General features: G+C 37.9%; 1 protein-coding gene across 4 annotated transcripts in view; it reads left to right on the top strand.

Annotated features, from left to right (window-relative positions):
• Positions 1–17200, top strand: part of LOC121314464 (vesicle-associated membrane protein-associated protein A-like) — a 37804-nt gene extending 20604 nt beyond the window's left edge. For 3 of the 4 annotated variants that reach the window (XM_041247765.1, XM_041247767.1, XM_041247766.1), the window contains exons 2-7: positions 825–977; positions 4028–4131; positions 8460–8540; positions 12155–12412; positions 13539–13715; positions 16362–17200. In XM_041247765.1, coding sequence (XP_041103699.1) covers positions 825–977; positions 4028–4131; positions 8460–8540; positions 12155–12412; positions 13539–13715; positions 16362–16520 — 932 coding nt within the window. In that variant the 3' untranslated portion in view covers positions 16521–17200. The remainder of the gene's footprint in view (positions 1–824; positions 978–4027; positions 4132–8459; positions 8541–12154; positions 12413–13538; positions 13716–16361) is intronic. The other variant, XM_041247768.1, reaches the window with a different exon arrangement.
• The last annotated feature ends 4408 nt before the right edge of the window (positions 17201–21608 follow it).

Here is a 21608-nt window from a genome sequence, read left to right as displayed (position 1 = left end):
AAAATCAGTGATGTTGCAGTCCTGCAAAAGTTTTGTGAAACTCAAATTTTAATGTATGAGGTGCCTATGACTGACTCGGAGTCGCTTTTATAAAATAACCGTGTTGGGGATTGGCATGTGTAATTGTTTATTTGAATATTCATTTAGATAATGACTACTTGTATAATCCTATATTGCAACATGCAAATGGTCTGAACATAACCATTAATCACACTAACCCTGCCGCTGCAGCACGTATTGCTATAAAAAAAAATTAACGTAGTTCTTTCTATTAAATTGCTCACGTTCACTCCCCCCCCCAACAGGTTGAGAACCCCCTAGTTTAGATTATTAAAATAGATCATCCCCCTTTTTTTTTCTTTTTGCTTTGTGTTTACAAACCATTCCAACTAATTCATTTCTAGTTAATTTTGGGAGTGGATAGCAATTTAACAGTTTCTATTGGTTTTTGACTCCTGGTAATGTACTGTAGGAGTCCAGGAGAGGGAATCCTCACTAAATCTAGACTAGGGTTCTGCTGACAATATCATGCAGAAGGTCTGGTTCTTTTTTGACCTGAAGAGATGATTTAAACAATTTGACAAGATTTCATAGTGTTTTTGTTTTTTTAACCTCTGCTTTTATTTTACCTAGATTGTATAATAAAAGTGACTTGTTTTTCAACGACCTGAATTTACAAATTTTTATATATTGTGGATGCATGCTGCTTCGTAACATCCAGATTACCTCATGGCTAGGTTTAGGTGAGCAGGGTGTTGGAGTTGGAGTGTTGTTGTTCTTGGCAGACACCACTCCTGACTGACCCATTCCTGGTCACTTCACAGGTCCCTTCACAGATGTCGTCACTACAAACCTAAAGCTGAAAAACCCCTCCGACAGAAAAGTATGTTTCAAAGTGAAGACCACGGCACCACGCAGGTACTGTGTACGACCGAACAGTGGGATGATTGAGCCGGGGTCTTACATAATTGTCTCAGGTAAGGAACAACCCCCCCCCCCCCCCCATATATAGATAGGTACTACTTTAAAAATGAATAGCTGTAAGCCTGCTCATTTATGTAAGCTGTCCATCATCCTGTTTGTTTTCCACTGACCTCAGGTACATGTATCCATGCTTTACGGTGTCCATTTTGGGTCCTCAGGTATCGCTCCTTCCTGTGTCGGGTATCAGTCCTCCTCGAGTCAGTCGTCGGCAGTAGCGGCTGGTAGTCAAAAAAAAAAAAAAAAAAAAAAAAAAAGAGGCACCAAGCCACCAGCAGCAGAAGAATCTTATTATTCTATTCTGACTGACAATGCTTTTCATACCTTAATGTTTTGCCCCAGTTCAAAGCTGTTAAATGCATTTTCTTTACCAGCCAGCAGAAAAAAGAAGACAGTAAAACAGGTTTTACTCAGTACTGCATATCCAGCCAAGCCCCACCCCTTGTTCGCTGTATTTATCACATACCTCTTCATAGTAGTGCTTACTGATAAGTCTCGTGATCACTCATTTTATTACCAAACTCCTCAATAATGCGATCCAAGTCATTATTTTATTACTGTAACATCTCAAAAAGCTCAGCAAATATCAGTAATATTCTTTGAGCACTGGATGTGGAAGCAGCTATCTTGTTTTTTATGTCAGTGTTAGGTCTGTGGTGAAGGGCCTCTGTGTGTGTTTTGCTCAGATCTGCCCCCCCCCCCCCCCCCCCTTTTTTTTTTTTTTTTCCCCCGGTTCCTTTCAGTCTCACTCGGCCATTGAAAAGTGTTTTCTGTTTTTTTCCAGAGAAGAAACAACTAGAGACCTATGCTTGAAGTACAAACGCTGACATCAGACCACAAAGGGTTAAAGCAAGTGAAAGTCAGACAAAAATCAAGCATTCTCGATCGACTTCATTTGTTAAGCTTAGTAAATGGCCAACAAAATAATTAGATACCATTCTGCACATACGAAACATGTATTTACTTCTGGAACATGTTACATTACTGATGGTGGCTGATGGGAAAACCTGCTCCCAAAAGTAATTGCAAAAAACCCCCAAAAAAGCAGTAATGTTAATTATAATTAAAAACATTTATTGTCATTGTGCTTACTTTCCGAGTTGTTGATCTAAAGATTTATTAAATAAATAAATTCTGCTGCTCCAGTGTTGTCTGTGTGACTGTTAGCAGTGACCTTTCTTCGGTGAATAAATAGTATTTCAGTAAAAAACAAAACAAAGAAACTCTTTTATAGACACGCTAACCTGCACTAGAAGTTGACGTTTAACTTCACAGCTGACATGGTGTCTCGACTTGCTGTGACGCTTTACAGCCCAGTTTTTTAAATCAGTAAAGCCATACTTTGACCATGCAAGCGCAGTTACTGAAAAGTAAACAAGGCCAGCAATAAAGGCGGTTATTTGTTACACCTCTGGTCAGCCAACCCACTCTGTCATACCAACCATTATGAAATGATCTGTTCTTATCAGCACTTTCAATTCTGGTTGTGGCCTCCCTTCAGATTTTATCTTAAATTTTTCAGTATAATCAGCCGATCAACTCGATTTTACATTTAACCTGCCCAAGACAAGCACCAAAATAAAACAATAATAATATATATTGTGTTTCTTACTGCTGATGCGATACCAAACACTGCAATTTCAATCAACACTCATAAACAAATGCATACTCAGTGCATTACAGTAGTGCTTCAGTGGGTGGTTCTTCCAGTTAAAACATGTGCTCAGATCACACAATCTGCTAGTGGGAGTACCGTGTTTCAGACGGACAGGAGTTTGCAATCGGAGACATTGCCACAACAAAAACAACAAACAGTCTTGCACATTCACACAGCAGCTTGTCTGACTCAGCTGTAAGCTCTCTCTGCATTGATGTGGGCTTTCATGTCCTGCCTACCCGGATTTCGGTCAATCCTGGCTGAGGCAAGCTTACACACACACCACACACAAACGGTGCATAGACCAATCATGTAACAGTATAAGTCCTGGGTTGTTACAATATATACCATATAACAGAAACTGCTACTGCACCAGTTTGAAAGTTTACACCATTTAAATTGTATGTTTTTTGTAATAAGTGTTAACAGTAAATAACACAGAATTAACAGATGTTTATACACACTTGTTTTGTGACATTAACAGACTTCTTTTAGAAGAAAAGTGCAAGCGCAGGAGCTTTAAGTACTATGTCCCAGTTTCAACTTAAATGGGTTTAAATATGGCATTGTAAAACAATAATAAAACCCAATGTTTGTGAGTCAAATTGCATTATGGGGGAAATGGGAGCCCCAGACTTACTGTATTCTGAACTGCAACGGGTCGCATTATAAAGGGGTAGCACTCTGAGTGTGTGTGAGAGATATCGATAGATTGACACACAAGTTTTATATTTCGTTGAGGAGGCTTTGTCTCTTCTAAGGAGCCTTCATTGGTCATTGGGCATCAGTCCTCCTGAGTTTGTTTTTTTTTTTTTTTTGAGGGGTTGGGAAAAGTAGTCTAAATCACCCAATCAGATGAGCAAAAAACCTTTCAGTGCTTCCATTGGATGACACAAATGTCAATCAAACGTTTGACAAGTAGATGGCATAAGTTATTACGGTGGGTGAGGTAAGAAGTTATTAAAGAAAAGATGATTGTATAATTACAAAAATGATGAAAATATAATGTAATTGCTAACAATAGTGTAGCTGCTGATTTCTTGCTCTTGTTTGAGTGATTTTCAACTCCTCACTCTCCCCTGAAAGAAATAATAATAAAAAAACATAACTCAGGAGGGCTGGTGCCTGACACGGGAAGGAGTGATACTTGAGGATGTCCTAAAATGGACACTGTACATGCTAATCTTGCCTCCCTGTTGGATAGTGTACTCTAGTTTTTGTAGATTTTGCTAGATTTATGCATGTCCTGTCATTCTGAATTACTTACCACAGAATACAAATGTGCATTATGTCCTAAAAGTAACTTAATACATGCAGCACATGTGTATTTATGCACTTTGTAGCCTGTTTTAATGTTACCAATAAGTACCTTTTTTTTTTTGTTTACAGTAATGTTACAACCTTTTGACTACGATCCCAATGAAAAAAGTAAACACAAATTTATGGTACAGACAATCTTTGCATCACCTCATGTTACAGACATGGAGGCAGTGGTGAGTATGTAGAAAAGGACCTTTCGGCTATAATGTGTTACTTTTATGAATTAACAGAATCCAACGGATCCACATTGAAGCCACCAGACCTATAGTGCTGGAGGACAGCACAGATCTTAATGGCTCCACAGCAGACCCGCAGGCTCCTCTATCAGCCACAGGGGTCGCTGGTGCACGGTGAACAGTGGATTGCAGACCTTGCTGACCTAAACCCTCCTTATCCTGGTGGCACTTGGCCAACTGTGCGCCGCCCCCATGGAACCCCCGGTCACAGTTGGCAGTGACCTAGCCTGGATTGGAACCTGCGATCTCCAGGCTATAGGGTGCATGCTGTACTCCATGCGAAGCGTCTTTTCTGGATGCGCCACTCGGGAGCCCACGTTATAGTTTTTTTAAAAACTGACTCTGCATTAATTCAAATAAAGAAACGATAATATTGAATACTTTATTGATCGCCTTGCTATAGCAATATAAAGAATCCCAACTCTCTCCAAACACACAATATTGAATGTAATATATATATATATATATATATACACAGTACCGGTGAAAAGTTTGAGTACACCTGCTTGAGACCAGGTTTTTCATGATTATCTATATATGCTTTTAACTGTATAAACTTGTCTATAAACACTTAATATTTCATTATATGATACGTGTACTTAGATAAGCTAATACTCGTTATTGCGTTCAAAAAATTAATTTTTAAATGTAAATGTTGTCAATTTCAATGAAATAGTCACCCAAAGCAAGGGGATTTCAGTATGAAGCCCAAGTCGGTTAAAAGTCTGAAAGGTGTATAACACGGTGTTAGAACACTGGCCTAAGTATAAAAGTGTCATTGTTCGATGTTCTCTGAGTTAACTAGCATGTTACCTAATTAACCTTTTGTCACCAATTATTGTTAACAGGTGAGGGTCCATGATTACTATAAATATAGGTAGCATAGGCACAAGTTTGTCATTCCTGAATGTAAGGGAGCAGAAAAAGGCAAAATACGCTCAGTTAAGCAAAGAAAAGTCAGTCTGTAATTACTTTAAGAAATGAAGGCCAATCTTTAAGACAAATCGCAAGAACTTTGCAAGTGTCTGTAACTGCTATGACTAAGACCATCAAACGATTTGAAGAAACTGGCACTCATGAGGACCGAACAAGGTCAGGCAGGCCAAGGGTGACCTCAGAATCGGAGAACAAGTTCATGCAAGTCACAAGTCTGCGAAACCGACTATTAATTGTCCCTGAAATACAAGCTCAACTAAATGCTGCTAGAAGTACAGATGTTTCAACATCAACTGTTCTGAGGAGATTGCGTAAAGCTGGCCTAACTGGATGAATTGCTGTAAAGAAACCATTGTTTAGAATGCAGAATAAGAGGAAGAGACTTTCCTGGGCCAAAAAACACAGAAACGACGTTTGAGGAGTGGAAGTCGGTCTTATGGACCGATGAGTCAAAATTTGAAATATTTGGGTCCAACCGCCGAGTATTTGTAAGACGCAGAGCACATGAGTTCTGCATGTGTGGTTCCCACTGTCAAGCATGGAGGAGTCAGTGTCATGGTCTGGGGTTGCTTTGCTGGTGACAGAGTTGGTGAACTTTACCAAGTCCATGGCAAGCTCAACCTGCATGGCTATCATAGCATAATTCAGAGGCATGCCATTCTATCAGGATTACAGCTAGTTGGGCAGTCCTTCATTCTTCAGCAAGATAATGACCCAAAACAGACCTCAAAGTTGTGCAAGAACTATCTGGCGAAGAAGAAGGAAAGTGAAGGATAACTCAATCTAATGACCTGGCGTGCCCAGTCTCCAGACCTCAATCCCATAGAACTTGTATAGGACGAACTGGACAGCAGAATCAAAGCAAAGCTACCCACAAGTGCCCTACATCTCTGGGAATTGCTGCAGAAGAGCTGGGAAGACATGTCGGGTGATTTCCTGCTGAAACTTGTTAACCGAATGCCTCGTGTTTGTGAAGCTGTTATTAAGGCAAAGGGTGGCTATTTTGAGGAATCCAAGATTTAGAGACAATTTTCAATTTTCTTGAACCTTGCTTTGGTACGCCTTATGTTTTTGTTTTGTGTGTGTGTGTGTGTGTGTGTGTGTGTGTGTATATATATATATATATATATATATATATATATATATATATATATATATATATATATATATATATATATATATATAAATCATATCACACACATACACCTTCCAATAATTTGGTTGACAGAGGTAGATTGGTAGGTTAGGTTTAGGGGGACTAAGATGGCGAATCCAGTCACTTATTCATAGGACTGTGCTCGGAAAATAGTTTTTTTCATTATAATTATTTAGTGTCATAATGTGGTAATGTTGCATTTTTCTTCAATAGGCCTTGGGTAAATGTAAAATCTACTTTCAAAAGTTTGGTGCATTTTTTAACATGGCGAAAACCACCTCGAACCAGCAAAATTTATTACGCCTCCATAGAAAAAATTCTGTCGATCTCTCTGCATATACCACAATGCTTTGCCCGCAGTGAGACCGAAGTCTCCATTGAAAATCGAGTCGAGTATCTTGTTAAATTGAATGTCTTTTGAAAGGCCCTTCTAAATATTATTGGCTGAAGCAGTTTCAAGTGCGGCCGTATTTTCATTAGTTAGAATATTAGTGTGTGCTCCCATTGGCTAGAAAGGTTGCAGTGTTTTTGGCACAGTGCGAGATTGACAGTTGGAAATGTGTCTGTTTGTTGGGAAGTTTGCAGGGAAGTTGTCTGGTTGATTTTGGAAATTAGCCTTTTGTATTAATTGAAAAACGAACTAATTGGATTAGTTAAGTTTGAATTACTGTCTGAATTGACAAATTTATGGATGACAATTTATGCTGGACAAATTAACCCATTCACAAATTGACAAACTAATTGACAAGTGAATGGCTGGGTAGTTTTGGCACAAATGGCGCGCCATATAAATTCCTATACATATTTGTTAAATTTAATTATTGTACGCCATTTTTTTTTTTTTTCAATACATAAAGCTCTCTGTATGCAGCTTATCTGGAGCGCTGACTACTATGTAAAACAATATAGATATAGGGAGTTGCAGATTATTCTTATCTGCCCTTTTGCATGAAATGTCTGCTCCCAATAGAACAGATGACAATGCCACAAATGTAGGGGAACTGTTACATTTTATGACCTTGAAGAGAAGTTTTCTACTTTATGGCTACAATTCAAAAAGATAGACTATTTGTAGTATTAGAATATCAAGGAAGTTAAGTTCAGTTCAACTGAAGTGTGAATTGGTATTTTACATTTTTCAGATCTCATTTTTTATATCCATTTTAACTTCTACATATGTTTTGTTTGTTTTATTGAGGATATAGATTTGGTATATTGAATGTGGTTTGTTTAATTGACTCATTCAATAAGGATAGACCACCTTTCAAATTTGCAGTTAACAGTACAAGACACAACCAACAGAGGATTCTTTCCCAGATAAAATAAGTTTCTGGAAAGCTGTAAACATCCTGGCTGTGATTTGTCTGGTACAGCAGAGGGCAGCATTGCATGAACATATATATATATATATATATATATATATATATATATATATATATATATATATATATATATATATATATTTTAACCAATTTAACTAAATCCAGCTACATAAAATGTACTCTTTGCCTGGTAGCATATAATGTATTTCATTCAGCAATAATGTGTTTTAGTTTCTATTTTATTGAACTGTGATAGCTGTTATGAAAAAGTGAATTCCCTTCATTTCAGGGAATAAAAGTAGGGAAATTGACAGTGTCTCTTTCCTTTTCTTTTTTTAAAGGACTAGAAACAGATACAAAATACTGAATAAGGGACGAGATCTGAAAATTCAAAGTGTTTTACTGTTGATTTTTTTTTATTCATTTCTTTCACAGAACCAGCATTTATTGATACACACTGCTATAGTTATTTCCAGCCTAACCCTTTTAAGTTTGTGAATTTTGGCAATATGCAATAGCTCTGCAGCATGGAATCGTGAGGTTGTATTTGGTAAACAAATGCATAGAAAATAATTGGGTTTTCATAGCCATGTTTTTTTTTTTTTTTTACTAAAAATGTAAGCATTCACTTTAAAAGCATGAAGTTGCATGTGCACAGACATTGTGTGAAGCTTTCTTATGAGGGGTGCTTACCAGTAGATGTTTTTGTAAACAAGCTGCTGCTGTCACCAATGTTTGTCCCTTTTGTTTGTGTGTGTTTTTTTTGTTTTTTGTTTAAGGTTAAACTTTTGGCACTTGGTTACTTAATTGTATGTTAGAATAACTTGCAAACTTTTCTTTGTTCTCTACAGTGGAAAGATGCAAAACCCGATGATCTCATGGATTCCAAATTAAGATGCATATTTGAACTACCTTCTGAAAATGATAAAGTAGTAAGTAAAATTCGTAGGCCTTCCAAAAGAAGAGCATCTTACTTTATTGCTGCTCGTTCTACAGTGGTCCTTTTATACCATGGAAATGGTTTTTAGGTGGCATGGTGATGACTTTCATTGGCCCATTTTGTTAGTGGTGCACGAAACAATTATTCATTTATTTAGATTGAGCACAGATTAGGGTCATTGTTGTTCATTGGGCTAGCTTATTGTTCAAAATAAATTGAAGTGAAGAAACAGATGCTTGGATTTGCGAGGAACACTGCTTGTTTTAAGCCCTGCAGAGATGAAGAAACATGTTTCCAGGCAATATTTCCATGTGTATGCTGGATGTTTACGTGTCCAGAAACAAGGAAATGTTTCCCGGAGTATCTCTAAGCTTTTTAGATACTGAGAAACTTGCTGTTTTGACTGAGAGGGTAAATTATCAGTGAGAAACCTTCGGCCACGCATTAACCCTTTCAATATATTTTTGTTGCATTATACAATTTTGAATCAATATTCCAACACAAGTATCTCAACAATTTTACAATTTTACTTTAAACTTAAACAAGACATTTATTGTGGCTCTGCCTCTGATTTTTAATCATCCTCTGATCCTATGCAGCCAGTCAGTTGTTATCATAGATATAGACGGCATTCTTAATTGGTGGCCTGCATAAAATTGCTTATACTACTGCATAAAACACTGGCGTCTGCACTGCCTTTAATTGTAACCATCTTTAGGGCTACTATTTGTTCCATTCTTGAATACAAATTCAGTTTTTCAAAAATGGCCAATTAAATTTGTTCCCACTTTTTATCAACATCTTAATAGTTAAGTTTGGCATTTGAACATAAATGTAATGTTGGTGGTTAAAATAAGTACATTTAATAAATATTACCACATTTCTTGTTGCTGTAATAGTAACTCATATTTACAGTCTTCCACTAACACAGTAGTTCAGTCTGCAAATAAAGGTGTTTTGCAAATACCTGTTGGGTTGTTGCTGGCATTTACAATAACACTAAAAAACATGAAACAGTTTAGTAACAGTCCAGCAGTGTCATGTGAGAGTAATCATATGTACAGTACTCCAAGTTTAGTGTTTTTAGTCGCGTTATAATAACCAGGATAAAATATGAAACGCTGATAAAGGCATGTTGACTAACTCATTGATCTAATGTGTAGTATAGCGACTACATTCGTTCCTCTGTAAAGTGGTCAAATTCCTTTAAAAAGTTGTATAGCTAGAAAAATAGTTTTGAGCTCATTTCTTCTTCAGAAAATATAATTAAATTAAGAAACGTCCATGGTTTAAAATTGGTAATTGCAGCTTCATTAAAGGCAGGTAGCATGGAAAGAAATAAATTTAAACAAAAATGAAATATACAATTTAGTTTACTTCGGGAAAGCTCCGCCTTGAGCGCAGTACCTCAGGTCGTCTTGTTGCCGTCTTATTTGCTTTCTTATTCTGTAGGTGTTTATGACTAGCATTATATTTAATGGTATTGATTTGTACATGATCACACGAATTACAGCAAAACTTTAAGAATACTATTGCACCATCCTCAGATAATCAGATTTTCTTTTGGCTCTGTCGTTCTGAAACATGGCTTTTTTTTTCTTCGTTGGTGCAGCCGCCATGTTGTGTTTTAGCAGAGACATGGAATGAAGTCACATGATGAATAAAAACACACACAAAAAAAAATAATGGGCATGGCATGTCTTCAGTTACTATACACTTATGCGTATTTTTAGCTAATGTGTTGATTACATTTTTATCAGTTTCAAAATGCTTGATTTCTGAAAAGGTCGTTTTTTAAAAGGGAAATAAAACAAAAGCCGTCAGTGTGAGTTGTGATTTTTATTTGTTTACCAGAGAATTTATACTTCTAAAAAATGCATGAAGATTGTACTTCACTGATTTTTAGTATTCAATTATAATACGAGTTAAAAAACTGTAAAGTTTATGAGCAGCACCGAGCAGCACTGTCCATAGAGGCAGAATCGCCAGACGTCTGCTTCGCCCACCCTGTACCAGTGGATTCACTGGTGCCAGAGTGAGCTCTGCAATAATGTGACAGCATTTTTACAGACGGAAATCTGAGAATCAGCTGCAAGACGGGCACAGATATGCTTATGTCAGTGCTTTATAAGAATGGTCTCAAAATAATAGGCAATAACTTGCAAAAGTTAGTGAACTGAGTGCGAAGATTGTTGTCAGTTACTGCGAAAAATGCATGCATTTTACCCTTGGAGGGAACGCTGTCTCCTACACACGCTAACATAATAATAATAATAATAGAGCCACAGCTCTAGATTAATTATGAACACCTGTACAGGAGCAAAACAATTTAACAGAATGGTGAAGCAACTCGCCAGAATGGAAAACATCAAATTACTCGCCAATTTTCAGGAGCTCAGACAATTTCCAGCTTTTTGTAGCAGGAGAATCAGTGACGCGCTTTTGCCGTTTTTATTTTCATGCCATTTTTGTAGCGATGAGGCACTTGTAGAAATCAGAATAGAAAACAAGGCAATGATATGACGACAGTTCTGGAAAGATTTGAATAAACAAATCAATGTCCCTCAACACTTGTGATGACAAAAGGTTGAATAAACCATTTAAGTTTGAGGAGTTGTCAGGTTACAAAACAGTACTATATCAGTTGTGAACAAATCGCTATCGGTGCCTAAAAGGCATTTAAAAGAACAAAGTTCCTGTTCCTTTAGGTGGAACATTTAAAATGGGGAGGAAAAAGTCTTTCACCACGAGAATTAGGCGATTGTCATTTATATAAAACATGTTTTTTATTATATAGCACTTTTTTTTAATCTCTTAGTTTTTAGACTAGAAATTAACAAATTATACAATGTTTCTTTAACTGGTTCCTCAGTTTTAAGCATAAAACACCACAAAGTAATTAATGAATTTTAAGTTGAAATGGTGAAAAATGGACTGAATTTTTGAAACCTGTAGAAAATGTATTCGGAACATTAATCAAATACACAATAGTAATTGAAGACATACCATGCCCATTTTTTTTTCTTTTGAAAGTTTATTCAACGTGACTAAAACACCACTGAAAGTAATGAATTTTAAGTTGGAATAGTGAAAAATGTACTGAATTTCAACTATAGTCTGCTTTACACTTTCAATACTGAGTTTAGAGACAACTCCAGAATACTAATTAAATAGTTCAGTATCGTAATACTGAAAAATAAATGTCTTTCTTGTATCGTATACAGGGCTGCAGTGTCCAATACAGCGCTTGGCTCGAGTGGATATCTCTGCAATGTCTATTACAGATTACAGAAGAGTTAGATGCCCACAAAATTTAACTAGAAAACAGGGTTTTCATTACTGTCTAATTTACAAAAGTAAATAAAACAAAACCTTCAATAACATTTTACACATAAGAAATATTATATTAGCATAACAAAATAGTTTGTCTCAGCACACCCAGTCTGGTAGCAATTATGAATTCAATACAGTACACCCTCATATACCGTATACTACACCCTACCCACCCCGGTTTTAAAGTGTATAGAAGAAGCAGTGTTAAATGTAACCCATCCAACTTGCTTGCTTACAACTTTCTTGTGCATGATGCTTCTTTCTCCTAAATAGAAAAGTAGAGTTGAAGAACGGAGACCAATAGCCAGTATTTTAGTGACCCCGCAATCTTCCACCAAAGCCTACAAGGTCAGTTCAGACAGTGATGCTCGCTTACCACCACGGGGTGCCCCAACACCAGGGGTTGCTCCCGAGCATCGTACCCCCTTCAGCACCAGATACCTTCAGACCCCATTGACTGTTAGCAGCAAGACCGATCTGCAGGGATTTGTGTCAGCCCCCAGCAGTGTGATCAAAGGGAAAATAATGCAGGTTTGTTGTAGGGAGAGTCCAGCTTTTTCTAGGCATCGGCTTCTCTTTAGTGCTTTTAATGTAGCGCTGTAGGTGAGATGTAGATGTGTACAATATTCTACTCCTTTTTAAATGTCTTGCGTTTGGCTATAGGACTTAGTCAGTATTACCTTCAGAAATGTTATCAACGATATTTCTCTCAGAATATTTCTATCCATGCCTCATGTCCCATCAGCTTGTTTAATTATGGGTTAAGGTACTTGGCTCCTCAGATGTTTCATATGCACTGTACCTTTTGATAAAATGGAAGATGAGCTAAAGCTTTTTATTTATTTATTTATTTATTTATTTATTTTAGCAAATTAATGTTTTTATTGAAATTACATTTTCTTTTAAACCCTGTAGCTTTGAGAGCTGTAATATACAATTTAAATGTCATGAAAGGTCTTGCACATTTCATAAACTGTTTAAAGCGAAGAGAATATTCATTTGTTTGTCACATGCTTTTCACCTCCAACATGCAAAACACTGTTATAGTTCAAGCAATAGGGATTTTATATAGCTGAATTCCTACCCATTTTAAAATAGTTGCATTTTTGTCAATGCAGTTGTCACTCTTGATATGCACACAGTAGAATGTCATTTTGAAACTCCAGCCTTCAATTTGCAGAAGTAGATCATTTAATGTATTTAAATTTGCTTTTATACACTATAGGCATAGTTTTAAACAATGTGGAAATCTGTACAGTAATAGTGGTATTGACGGCATAAAAATGTAAACCACACTTGGCCTTTTTAAAGCTGGTGAGAAACTAGGTTAAAACATTCATTGGTCTACTGCTCAACAACCAGGAAATATATTTCCTTATGATTTTTATAAATTCCTGTGTAGCTTCCTTGTGATATGTGTAACATCTGTTGGTATTTTTTTTTTTTTTCACCCAAACACAAAAAGCAGCTTCACATAAAAACAATATTTCAGAGCATAAAAAGGATTGTGATTTGTAAATATAAATAATACACATTATTGACTTAATTGACTTTGAACTGGTTGTTCAAATATTTGATTAACTGATTTATTGGTTGGTTAATTTTGATCCATTTTGGCATTGGTGTAGGTGTAACAATTCCCTTCTAATGTTTGCAGAATGATATTGAATCAAGCAAAGCTCCACTTCTTAATGCATCGAAGCAAGACGGTTCTTCCCTCCCAAAACCCACCAGCATGTCACTGGACGACACTGAGATGAGGAAACTCATGGAAGAGTGCAAGAGGCTGCAGTCTGACGTGATGAAACTCTCAGATGAAAACCGGCAACTTAAGGTACAGGATTATTGGTTCAGTGTCAGATCAACTGTGTATACCTTTTAGATACCTATGATTGGGGTATGTGGCCAAAACCGTAGTGCTGTTCATTTGTCATGTCTAACCTGGCTTGTTTTGGTTTTGCCTGTTTTAAGAAGTTACAAAGGAATATTAAACAGTAATATGGAGGTTCATTGTGCACCAGCTAGAAGGCTGTTTTAAACAAGGGCCATATATTAGATTTCTTTGTGTAGCACATTTTATACCAAATTATTGATTTAAAGTAATGTGCAATAAATAAGGACTCGGGTGCATCTTCATAAATGGATACAATCATTGTTATATTGTGCAAAACGCAATAAGCTACAATTATTTTGTTCACATTTGTTGAGGAAAATTGCAGTACACCTCCAGATCTGTCCAAATACCCAACTCTCCAAACATATTTTGGAGTTTAAATACTCTCGACTGTCTTAACAGAAATCTTGACCACAAAAGCATTAAATATAGCAATTTCTGCTGCCAAGTTGCTGGAAGAGACTAGTAGATTACACATACGGTAAGATAAGCCTGCATGTATAGACTTGAATAAATGAATAAAGCATACAACATGTCATGTATTTAATTATCTGCAAAACACCTCAAAGTAAAAAAAAAAAAAAAAAGTGTTACGAATAATCATAATAAAAACATACAAATAGAAAGTCTATCCTGGAAAAAAAAACAGGTGAACGCAATAAACCATTAAACATCCCTTGAGTTACACCACTCTGGAGCAAGTATAAATTAATAGGCTAAGTACAAAGATGTGAAACTAGTAAATGAAACTCGTCGTCAAGTTACATTTACGAACATGAATATTAAATGAAGAGCTGACTCGCAAAAGTCTAATATTTACTGAGCATACATAACGGCAATGTCAATACATAACCGGTAACCTAATTAATATCTGTGACCTAAATGAAACATGCAAATACCACAGAGGTGTTAAAAACAAGCTTTTTTTTTTTTTTTAAATACAGTGCCAGGTTTGTACATTAGAGCGTTTGAAGAAGGGTCCATGATGTTCGATCCACAGTAGTTTATTTTGTGACATTTCTTGTCCGTTGTCAGCCCCCGGTAACAGTAACTTGTGGGGGCTGTAATTATGTCATGCTTTTATATCTCTAAAGAGAACTGCTAATAAACTGTCTTGGCCAATTTAAATGATCAAAACATGTCTGGGTCAACAGCTTTAAAAACTTTCCGCCACCATACTGGCAGTTATGAACTTCATGCCCCTTTTTAGATATAAAGCATTTTATAAAAAATGTAACTGTCAAACACGAACGTAAATTAAATCGGATCGTATAACATTTAAAATGATTGATCAGTTTTCTTGGATTTATTTTCTTTTAAAATCTCTTTGTTCATGGTGACAGTGCTGTAAAGCCCCTGGCTAAAGTACCAAATTTAGCCCTTCTGCAGGATCTGAAATCGGTTTGGAGATAGTTTATGCTGGATGTTAACAATGAAGGGACCATATATGGTGGGGTAGGGGAGAGGGGATGGGGACAACCAGATTTTAAATAATATGGTATAAGAGTGTATTGTAGTGCTATGAGCACTTTTCAGGTTGACTGATCTAAATGACATTCTACATGACTGCCACCCTGAGGTGTAGAAGTTAAACTAGTCTTGAGAAGAGATGCAGACATAGCATTTGGAGGAATGAAAAATAAAGGTAGAGAGCGCAATTACTGTACTAGTTAAAATGCAAACTTAATGTACCAAAGTGTATGCAACGTGCAAGTAAGCAATTATATATTTTGCAGTAACTTAATATATAAAACGTATATTATATATAATATATATATAGATATATATATATATATATATATATATATATATATATATATATATATATATATATATATATACACATATACATATACATACACATATATATATACATATATATGTGTACATACACATATATTATATATATACAACTACATGTGTGTGTTGTGGTGTGTGGTGTTTTCATAGTATTGCCTCACAATGTGCCTGGGGTGTTCAGTAAGAATGATCTTAACGCACATCCTGTCGTGGTTTAAAGTTCACATAGTGATTTTATAAACATTCTCAAACAGTGTAAAAATATGAATAAAGTAAAGCCCTGTTCACACTTGTATCGGTATGATGCTAGTACAGTTTGTTTCAGTATAGAATATACCGGTACGAAACCACTTTCTGTCCTAACTAACTTTTCAATACCGGTACAGTACAGATTCAGTTGTGACATACCTGTCGGTACAACACCGATAAAAGAACTCCAGTCTGGACAGATGTTTCGGTACGGTTCCACAACGATACAGATGTAAAAATGCAAGTGTGAACAGGGCATACTAAACCACCTCTCAAACATTTAAATGGTTACAGTTGCAAAAAATTGACTTAAATAGTAATTTCTTTTAGAACAGTCCTGAAAGTTTTTTGAATAGGGCCCTAATTATTTACTGATATACCGCAGAGTTAGTTATTGGTAATATGTTCAATGATTGAATGAAATAGCCTGTAGCTGAGAAAGATTCAGTAGTTCAGTGTGTTCTTTTCATTTGTGCAATCAAATGGTATAAAAAATGGTATTCTCTGGTATAACTTTTGTTTTTTTGTGTCTTTCAGGATGAAGGATTGAGGATGAGGAAGACACCTAGATCAGACAACATGGTAACAAACACAGGTGGCTTGATGGGTAGAGACAGTTCCAGCTCTCTTCCTTCTCTCCTTGTTGTAATCGCAGCTATTTTCATCGGATTCTTCCTAGGGAAGTTCATCTTGTAGAGAAGAAGCATGCAAACGTGCTCATTTAGGCCTGGAAATGTTTTTCCATTGACCTGCCATGTCATTGGTAGTGTGGCCCATAGTGACCATGTTTGTGTACAGCATTATAAACAGGCCTTGCCTTTTAACAATCTCACACACTCACAATTAGTACACACACACACAAAAGAAAACAAGATGTTCCTTTTTTCAGTTCTTTGGGGAAGGGGGGGGGTATAAAAGTTGTGCGTTGTCAAAACATCAATAGCAGGCGTGTCAAGGCTCATAGAGCCCTTTGGTGAAATTCCGTAAATAAAGAATTGTTCTCTCTCTGTGGTTTTAATAAGAGTTGAATGGAATGTTAAGTGTCTTGTAAAATGTTATTTTAATCCTTTTTAAAGACAAATTTTTCAACCTGTTGCCTCTTGAAATTCCATTTGTTAGACCAATTCATAACCCCACTTTCTTTTGGGAATGGCAAGAGGTGTGCCAGGGAAAATGGTGCCTCCTTCCTTGTAAATCTCTCACCCCTTTCTTGTCCCTGCTGATTCCAGCTCAGAATTGTTTTTGTTTGTTTCTTTATTTTCTCTTTCCTGCCACAGATTATAACCCTTGTGAGGCAATTGTTGACTGAAAAAATCTCCATTCTTACAATCCTGTCCCATGGTATTTAACATTAAATAAAGAAAAATCTCTAAAAACGGTTTGTTTGTTTTTCTGTCACTTATCACAAAAAAATTAAATAAATACTGCAGGTAGTGCCATATACCGACACAAAACATGTTATGAAACTAGAAAATATCAGATTTAGTCATATGCATGTGACCTTTCCTTAAGGTGTAATCACTGCCAGTGTATTTGGAGTTTAATCAGAGGGTCAGGAGAAAGAAACAGATCTCTTTCCCAGAGATCCTTTTTATAATCCTTATTGGCGCTAATTGCGTGCTTCTCCATAAAATCCCACCTCATATCCACAGCAGGTTGTCCAAATTTCTTCTGCTTTGCTTGTGTAAGGACTATGTGCTTTGGTTTTTTTTCGTAAAAAAAGTGTGTTTTTTTTCACCTCTCTCTGCCTCTATGCCTTCCATCTGTTCTAAGTATGGTTCCCCACTTTCTCCTTCGTCTAACACAAATTTGTTTAATATGTGTAGATATGTCACTTACTCCTACTGTCAAGGAGGTTCCTTCCCCTTTGGTGGTTCAATGTTCTGATAAAGGTCGTTCTTCACCCTCTACCTCAAAGAGAAGGGAGCCCCAGAGAACAGAGGGATCCTGGAGTTTCTCCTCCCAGTAGAAGAACAAGAAAGTAGATTCATTCCCACAGCAGCCGAGAGAGACGTATTGGCGACCGCCATTACGGAAGCTCCAGCAGCCAAGGCTCAACCACCCCCTTCGCAGCTTCCTATGCCTAAAGGTCTTTTCTTTCAATGGTTAAAAGAATATGAGCAGTCTAAACAACCTCAACTCTTACAGCCTGTAACTCCTACAGCAGCCGATACTGTCGCTCCCGGAAGTACACAGGAACAATGCTTTCCAGATGCCTCTGCCCTAGGAGAAGATGATGTCATTGACTCCGCCCCCGCGGAGGACGTTTGTGAGTATACAGTCTGCCCCTCTCCTATATACACTGATAGATATGCTGTACTGAGAAGGATTTCATTCTCTCAAGGCACAAACCCAGACCTGTGCAGATCAGGATGACTTCCTTAGCATATGGGATGCAAGGGATAAAAAAAAAAAAACGGCGGTATGGAATCCTGTTGAGGCTATTTGGCAAAAACCTGCTGCTTCTGCGCCATGCCAGCCCAGAGATGATAAATTCTACAAGGTACCAGTGGATGATAAATGCCTTTTCAAACAACCTAAATTGAATGCAGGTGTGTTGTCTAGATCTGCTTCTTTGATTGGGTCTTTATAAAAATAAATAAATAATTTCTTTAAAAAAAAGGTTACTCAGCTTCCACATGTATCGTGCGGATCAACAATTATCAGATCCATTCAGCGAAGTACCAGCATATGCTGTCGAACCAGCTCTACAATTTACAATCGCCTACGCCTGAATGTCTAGAGGTTGCCATGCAGCTAGCAGTCGAGGGAAAGAACTCTTACTCTTATCAATGATACCATTGATACCAACGCCAGAGCCGTGGCTAATGTCATCTCTGTAAGGCGGTGCATTCAAATGAAGGCATCTTCTCTATCAGCAGACTCCCAGACAAAAATATTGGAGTTAACCTTACAGGGTGATCTTTTATTTGGCACCAGCCTTAAGGATTCCCTGTCTGACATGAAGGAGGCAAGACAAGCGGTGCACCATGCAACAGGGTTCCCCCCCCCCCAACAGGCAAAGGTCATTCATAAACCAGCCACCTCAAACCTGGTTGAACAGGCAGGACCGTTTTCAGCGTGTGCAGGATTTCAGACTACATAGAACACGATATGGCTATTATAAAGAGGGAGGTAGACCCTCTACGTCTTCCTGACATTTTCTCAGCACCCTCCCCTCCACTACCAACGGGAGGAGGCAGCTTTGTAGCACGGGGACAGGGTACTCCGCCTCTGACTTGGGCTTACTGGTCAACGAAGAGAACACAGTCTCTGATCTTCCTGGGAGCACAGTTCAATATCAGGACAATTCTACCTCGCAGAAGAAAGCTGCCACAATCTGACAGATGGCAAAATAACAGCTCGTTCCTATCAGCAGTTTCTGGGCCACATTGCAGCATCAGTCTTCCTTGTAAGAGACGCAGCATTACATATGAGACAAATGTAAAGATGCCTTTTTGGAATCACACTCTGCCGGACTCCCACCGCATCAAGGTCTCCCCAGGGGCAGCCAGAGAAGCCAGATGGTAGCAGCTTTCACCACAGGTAGGTATGGGGATGCCACTATCGCCACATCTTCCTACTCTCCATTTATTTACAGATGCCTCCCTGTTTGGGTGGGGAGCACATCTAGCGGACGTTCAGGTCCAAGGCATGTGGTCACCAAAACAAAAATCTTGCAACAAATTATTTGGAGCTCTTAACAAGCTCCCTGACACTAAGGTACTTCACCCCAATATTAAAACAAAAAACAGTACTAATCCCCACAGACAACACCATAGCAGTAAAATACATAAACCATCAGGGAGGCACAAAATCTTGGGACCTCTGCACTCTAGCCGTGAACATCTGGAACTGGTGCAGAACACAGGACAGTGCTATAAGGGCGTCTTATTTACCAGAACTCGACAACAGTGTGGCAGATCTACTCAGCAGGGTAACGGCACTCCACGAATGGAGGATCTGGCCAGATATACTAGAGTGGGTATTCAGCGAACTACGTCACCCAAAAATAGACCTGTTTGCAACAGCAGAAAATGCCCAGCTGTAACAGCAATGGACGGTCTGTCCATTTCATGGTCGAATGACCTGATGTACCCTTTCCCACCCGTACCTCTAATCCTGGAGGTACTCCCGAAGGTGAGAAGAGACAGCCAGTTTTGCACTAGTAGCCGCCTACTGGCCCAAAAGGTATTTGTTCTCAGAGACTACAGCTAACCGGGACAAGACCCATGCACTTTCCACAAAGCACTGATCTGTTATCTTAGAACAGGAGGAAACCACTTCACCACAGTCCAGCACTTTTCCAACTTGCTGCTTGGAGATTGAACGGCAACAATTGAGGGATAAGGGGCTGTCGGAACAAGTGGCAAATATTTTAGTCGCTTCAAGAAAACCTTCCACCTTTCAAGCCTACTCCAGTAAATGGAGGGAGTTTGTCTCCTGGTGCAAAGCAAAGTCCTTACACCATTTCCCTCGCAGACTTTCAATCTTACCATCACTTATTCCATAAAGGTCTCTCTCTGTCCTCTATTAAAGGACATGTTGCTGCAATCTAGCATTTTACCTGGCTGGGATAATCGCCAAGTGGGCTCCCATCCATTACCAGGTTTATTAAAGGGGTGAACCTACCTACAAACATCTTTTTCCACAATAGAGCCTCAGTCTGGTACTTAATAAGCTCTTGGGACCTCCCTTTGAGCCCATGGCAACTTGTGATATGAAAAACTTGACAACGGCATTCCTGATGGCAGTAAAAGGTAAGCGAGCTCCAAGCACTGGTTATTGACACACCGTATTTTCAGTCCTTCAAGGGCAGGATCTTGTGCAGAACTAATACCCAATTCTTACCAAAAGTAGTAACTGAATTCTAAATAAATCAAACCATAACATTTCCAGATTTCTACCCAAAACCTCACAAATCAAAGGAAGAAACTAGACTTCATCTTATGGATGTCAGAAGAGCCCTAAACTACTTCATCCAACTTTTCATCTCCTTCAACTCACCTGACAAGGGGAAACCTGTCTCCTAAAGAGATGATTTCACGCTGGATAACATCATGCATTGAGTTCTGTTACAGGCTTGACAGTAAAATAGTTCCAAAACCCATCAAAGCACACTCTGTAAGAGGAGTTGCTACTACTTGGGTAAAATTTAAATCTGTTTTGATTCAGGGCATCTGCAGTGCTGCCACTTGGGCATCTTTTGACACTTTCATCAAACTGTAACTGCAATGTTTCTTGCACTCAACCTAACTTTGCTCATTCAGTTTTATCTATGGTTTCTTCTACTAACGTCTAACCTACCACCCTTGAGTCTACATACTTTGGTGTAGTTCATGTTGTGTGGAGTAAGAATATGAAGATTACCTGTAATATGGTTTCTTCATTGGATGATGAACTCCACACACCTATATCCCCACCCTCCTGTTCCCCCTCTTTTAATTTCTATTTTTATCCTCTTGTTTTAATTACTTTGTTGAAATTTGGGCAACCTGATGTGGATATTTGGTGGGATTTTATGGAGGAGCATGCAATTAGCTCCAATAAGGATTATAAAAGGGATCTCTGGGAAAGAGATTTGGTTCTTTCTCCTGGCCCAAGCGACATGGAGACCGGGAAGTTCGCGTTGTGTGGAGTTCATCATCCAATGAAGAAACCGTATTACAGGTAATCTTTGTATTCTTGCACAATGTCACTCAATTATGTCCTCCCATCCTTAAATGTATTTTGTGTAGGTTTGCGCCGACATCCAGGGGATTTGATACTCAAGCACATAGTAAC

The sequence above is a fragment of the Polyodon spathula genome, chromosome 4, assembly GCF_017654505.1.
Source record: "Polyodon spathula isolate WHYD16114869_AA chromosome 4, ASM1765450v1, whole genome shotgun sequence".
Lineage (NCBI taxonomy): Eukaryota > Metazoa > Chordata > Actinopteri > Acipenseriformes > Polyodontidae > Polyodon > Polyodon spathula.
The sequence above is the reverse complement of the archived record's forward strand: the minus strand, read 5'-3'. Positions and strand labels throughout refer to the sequence as shown.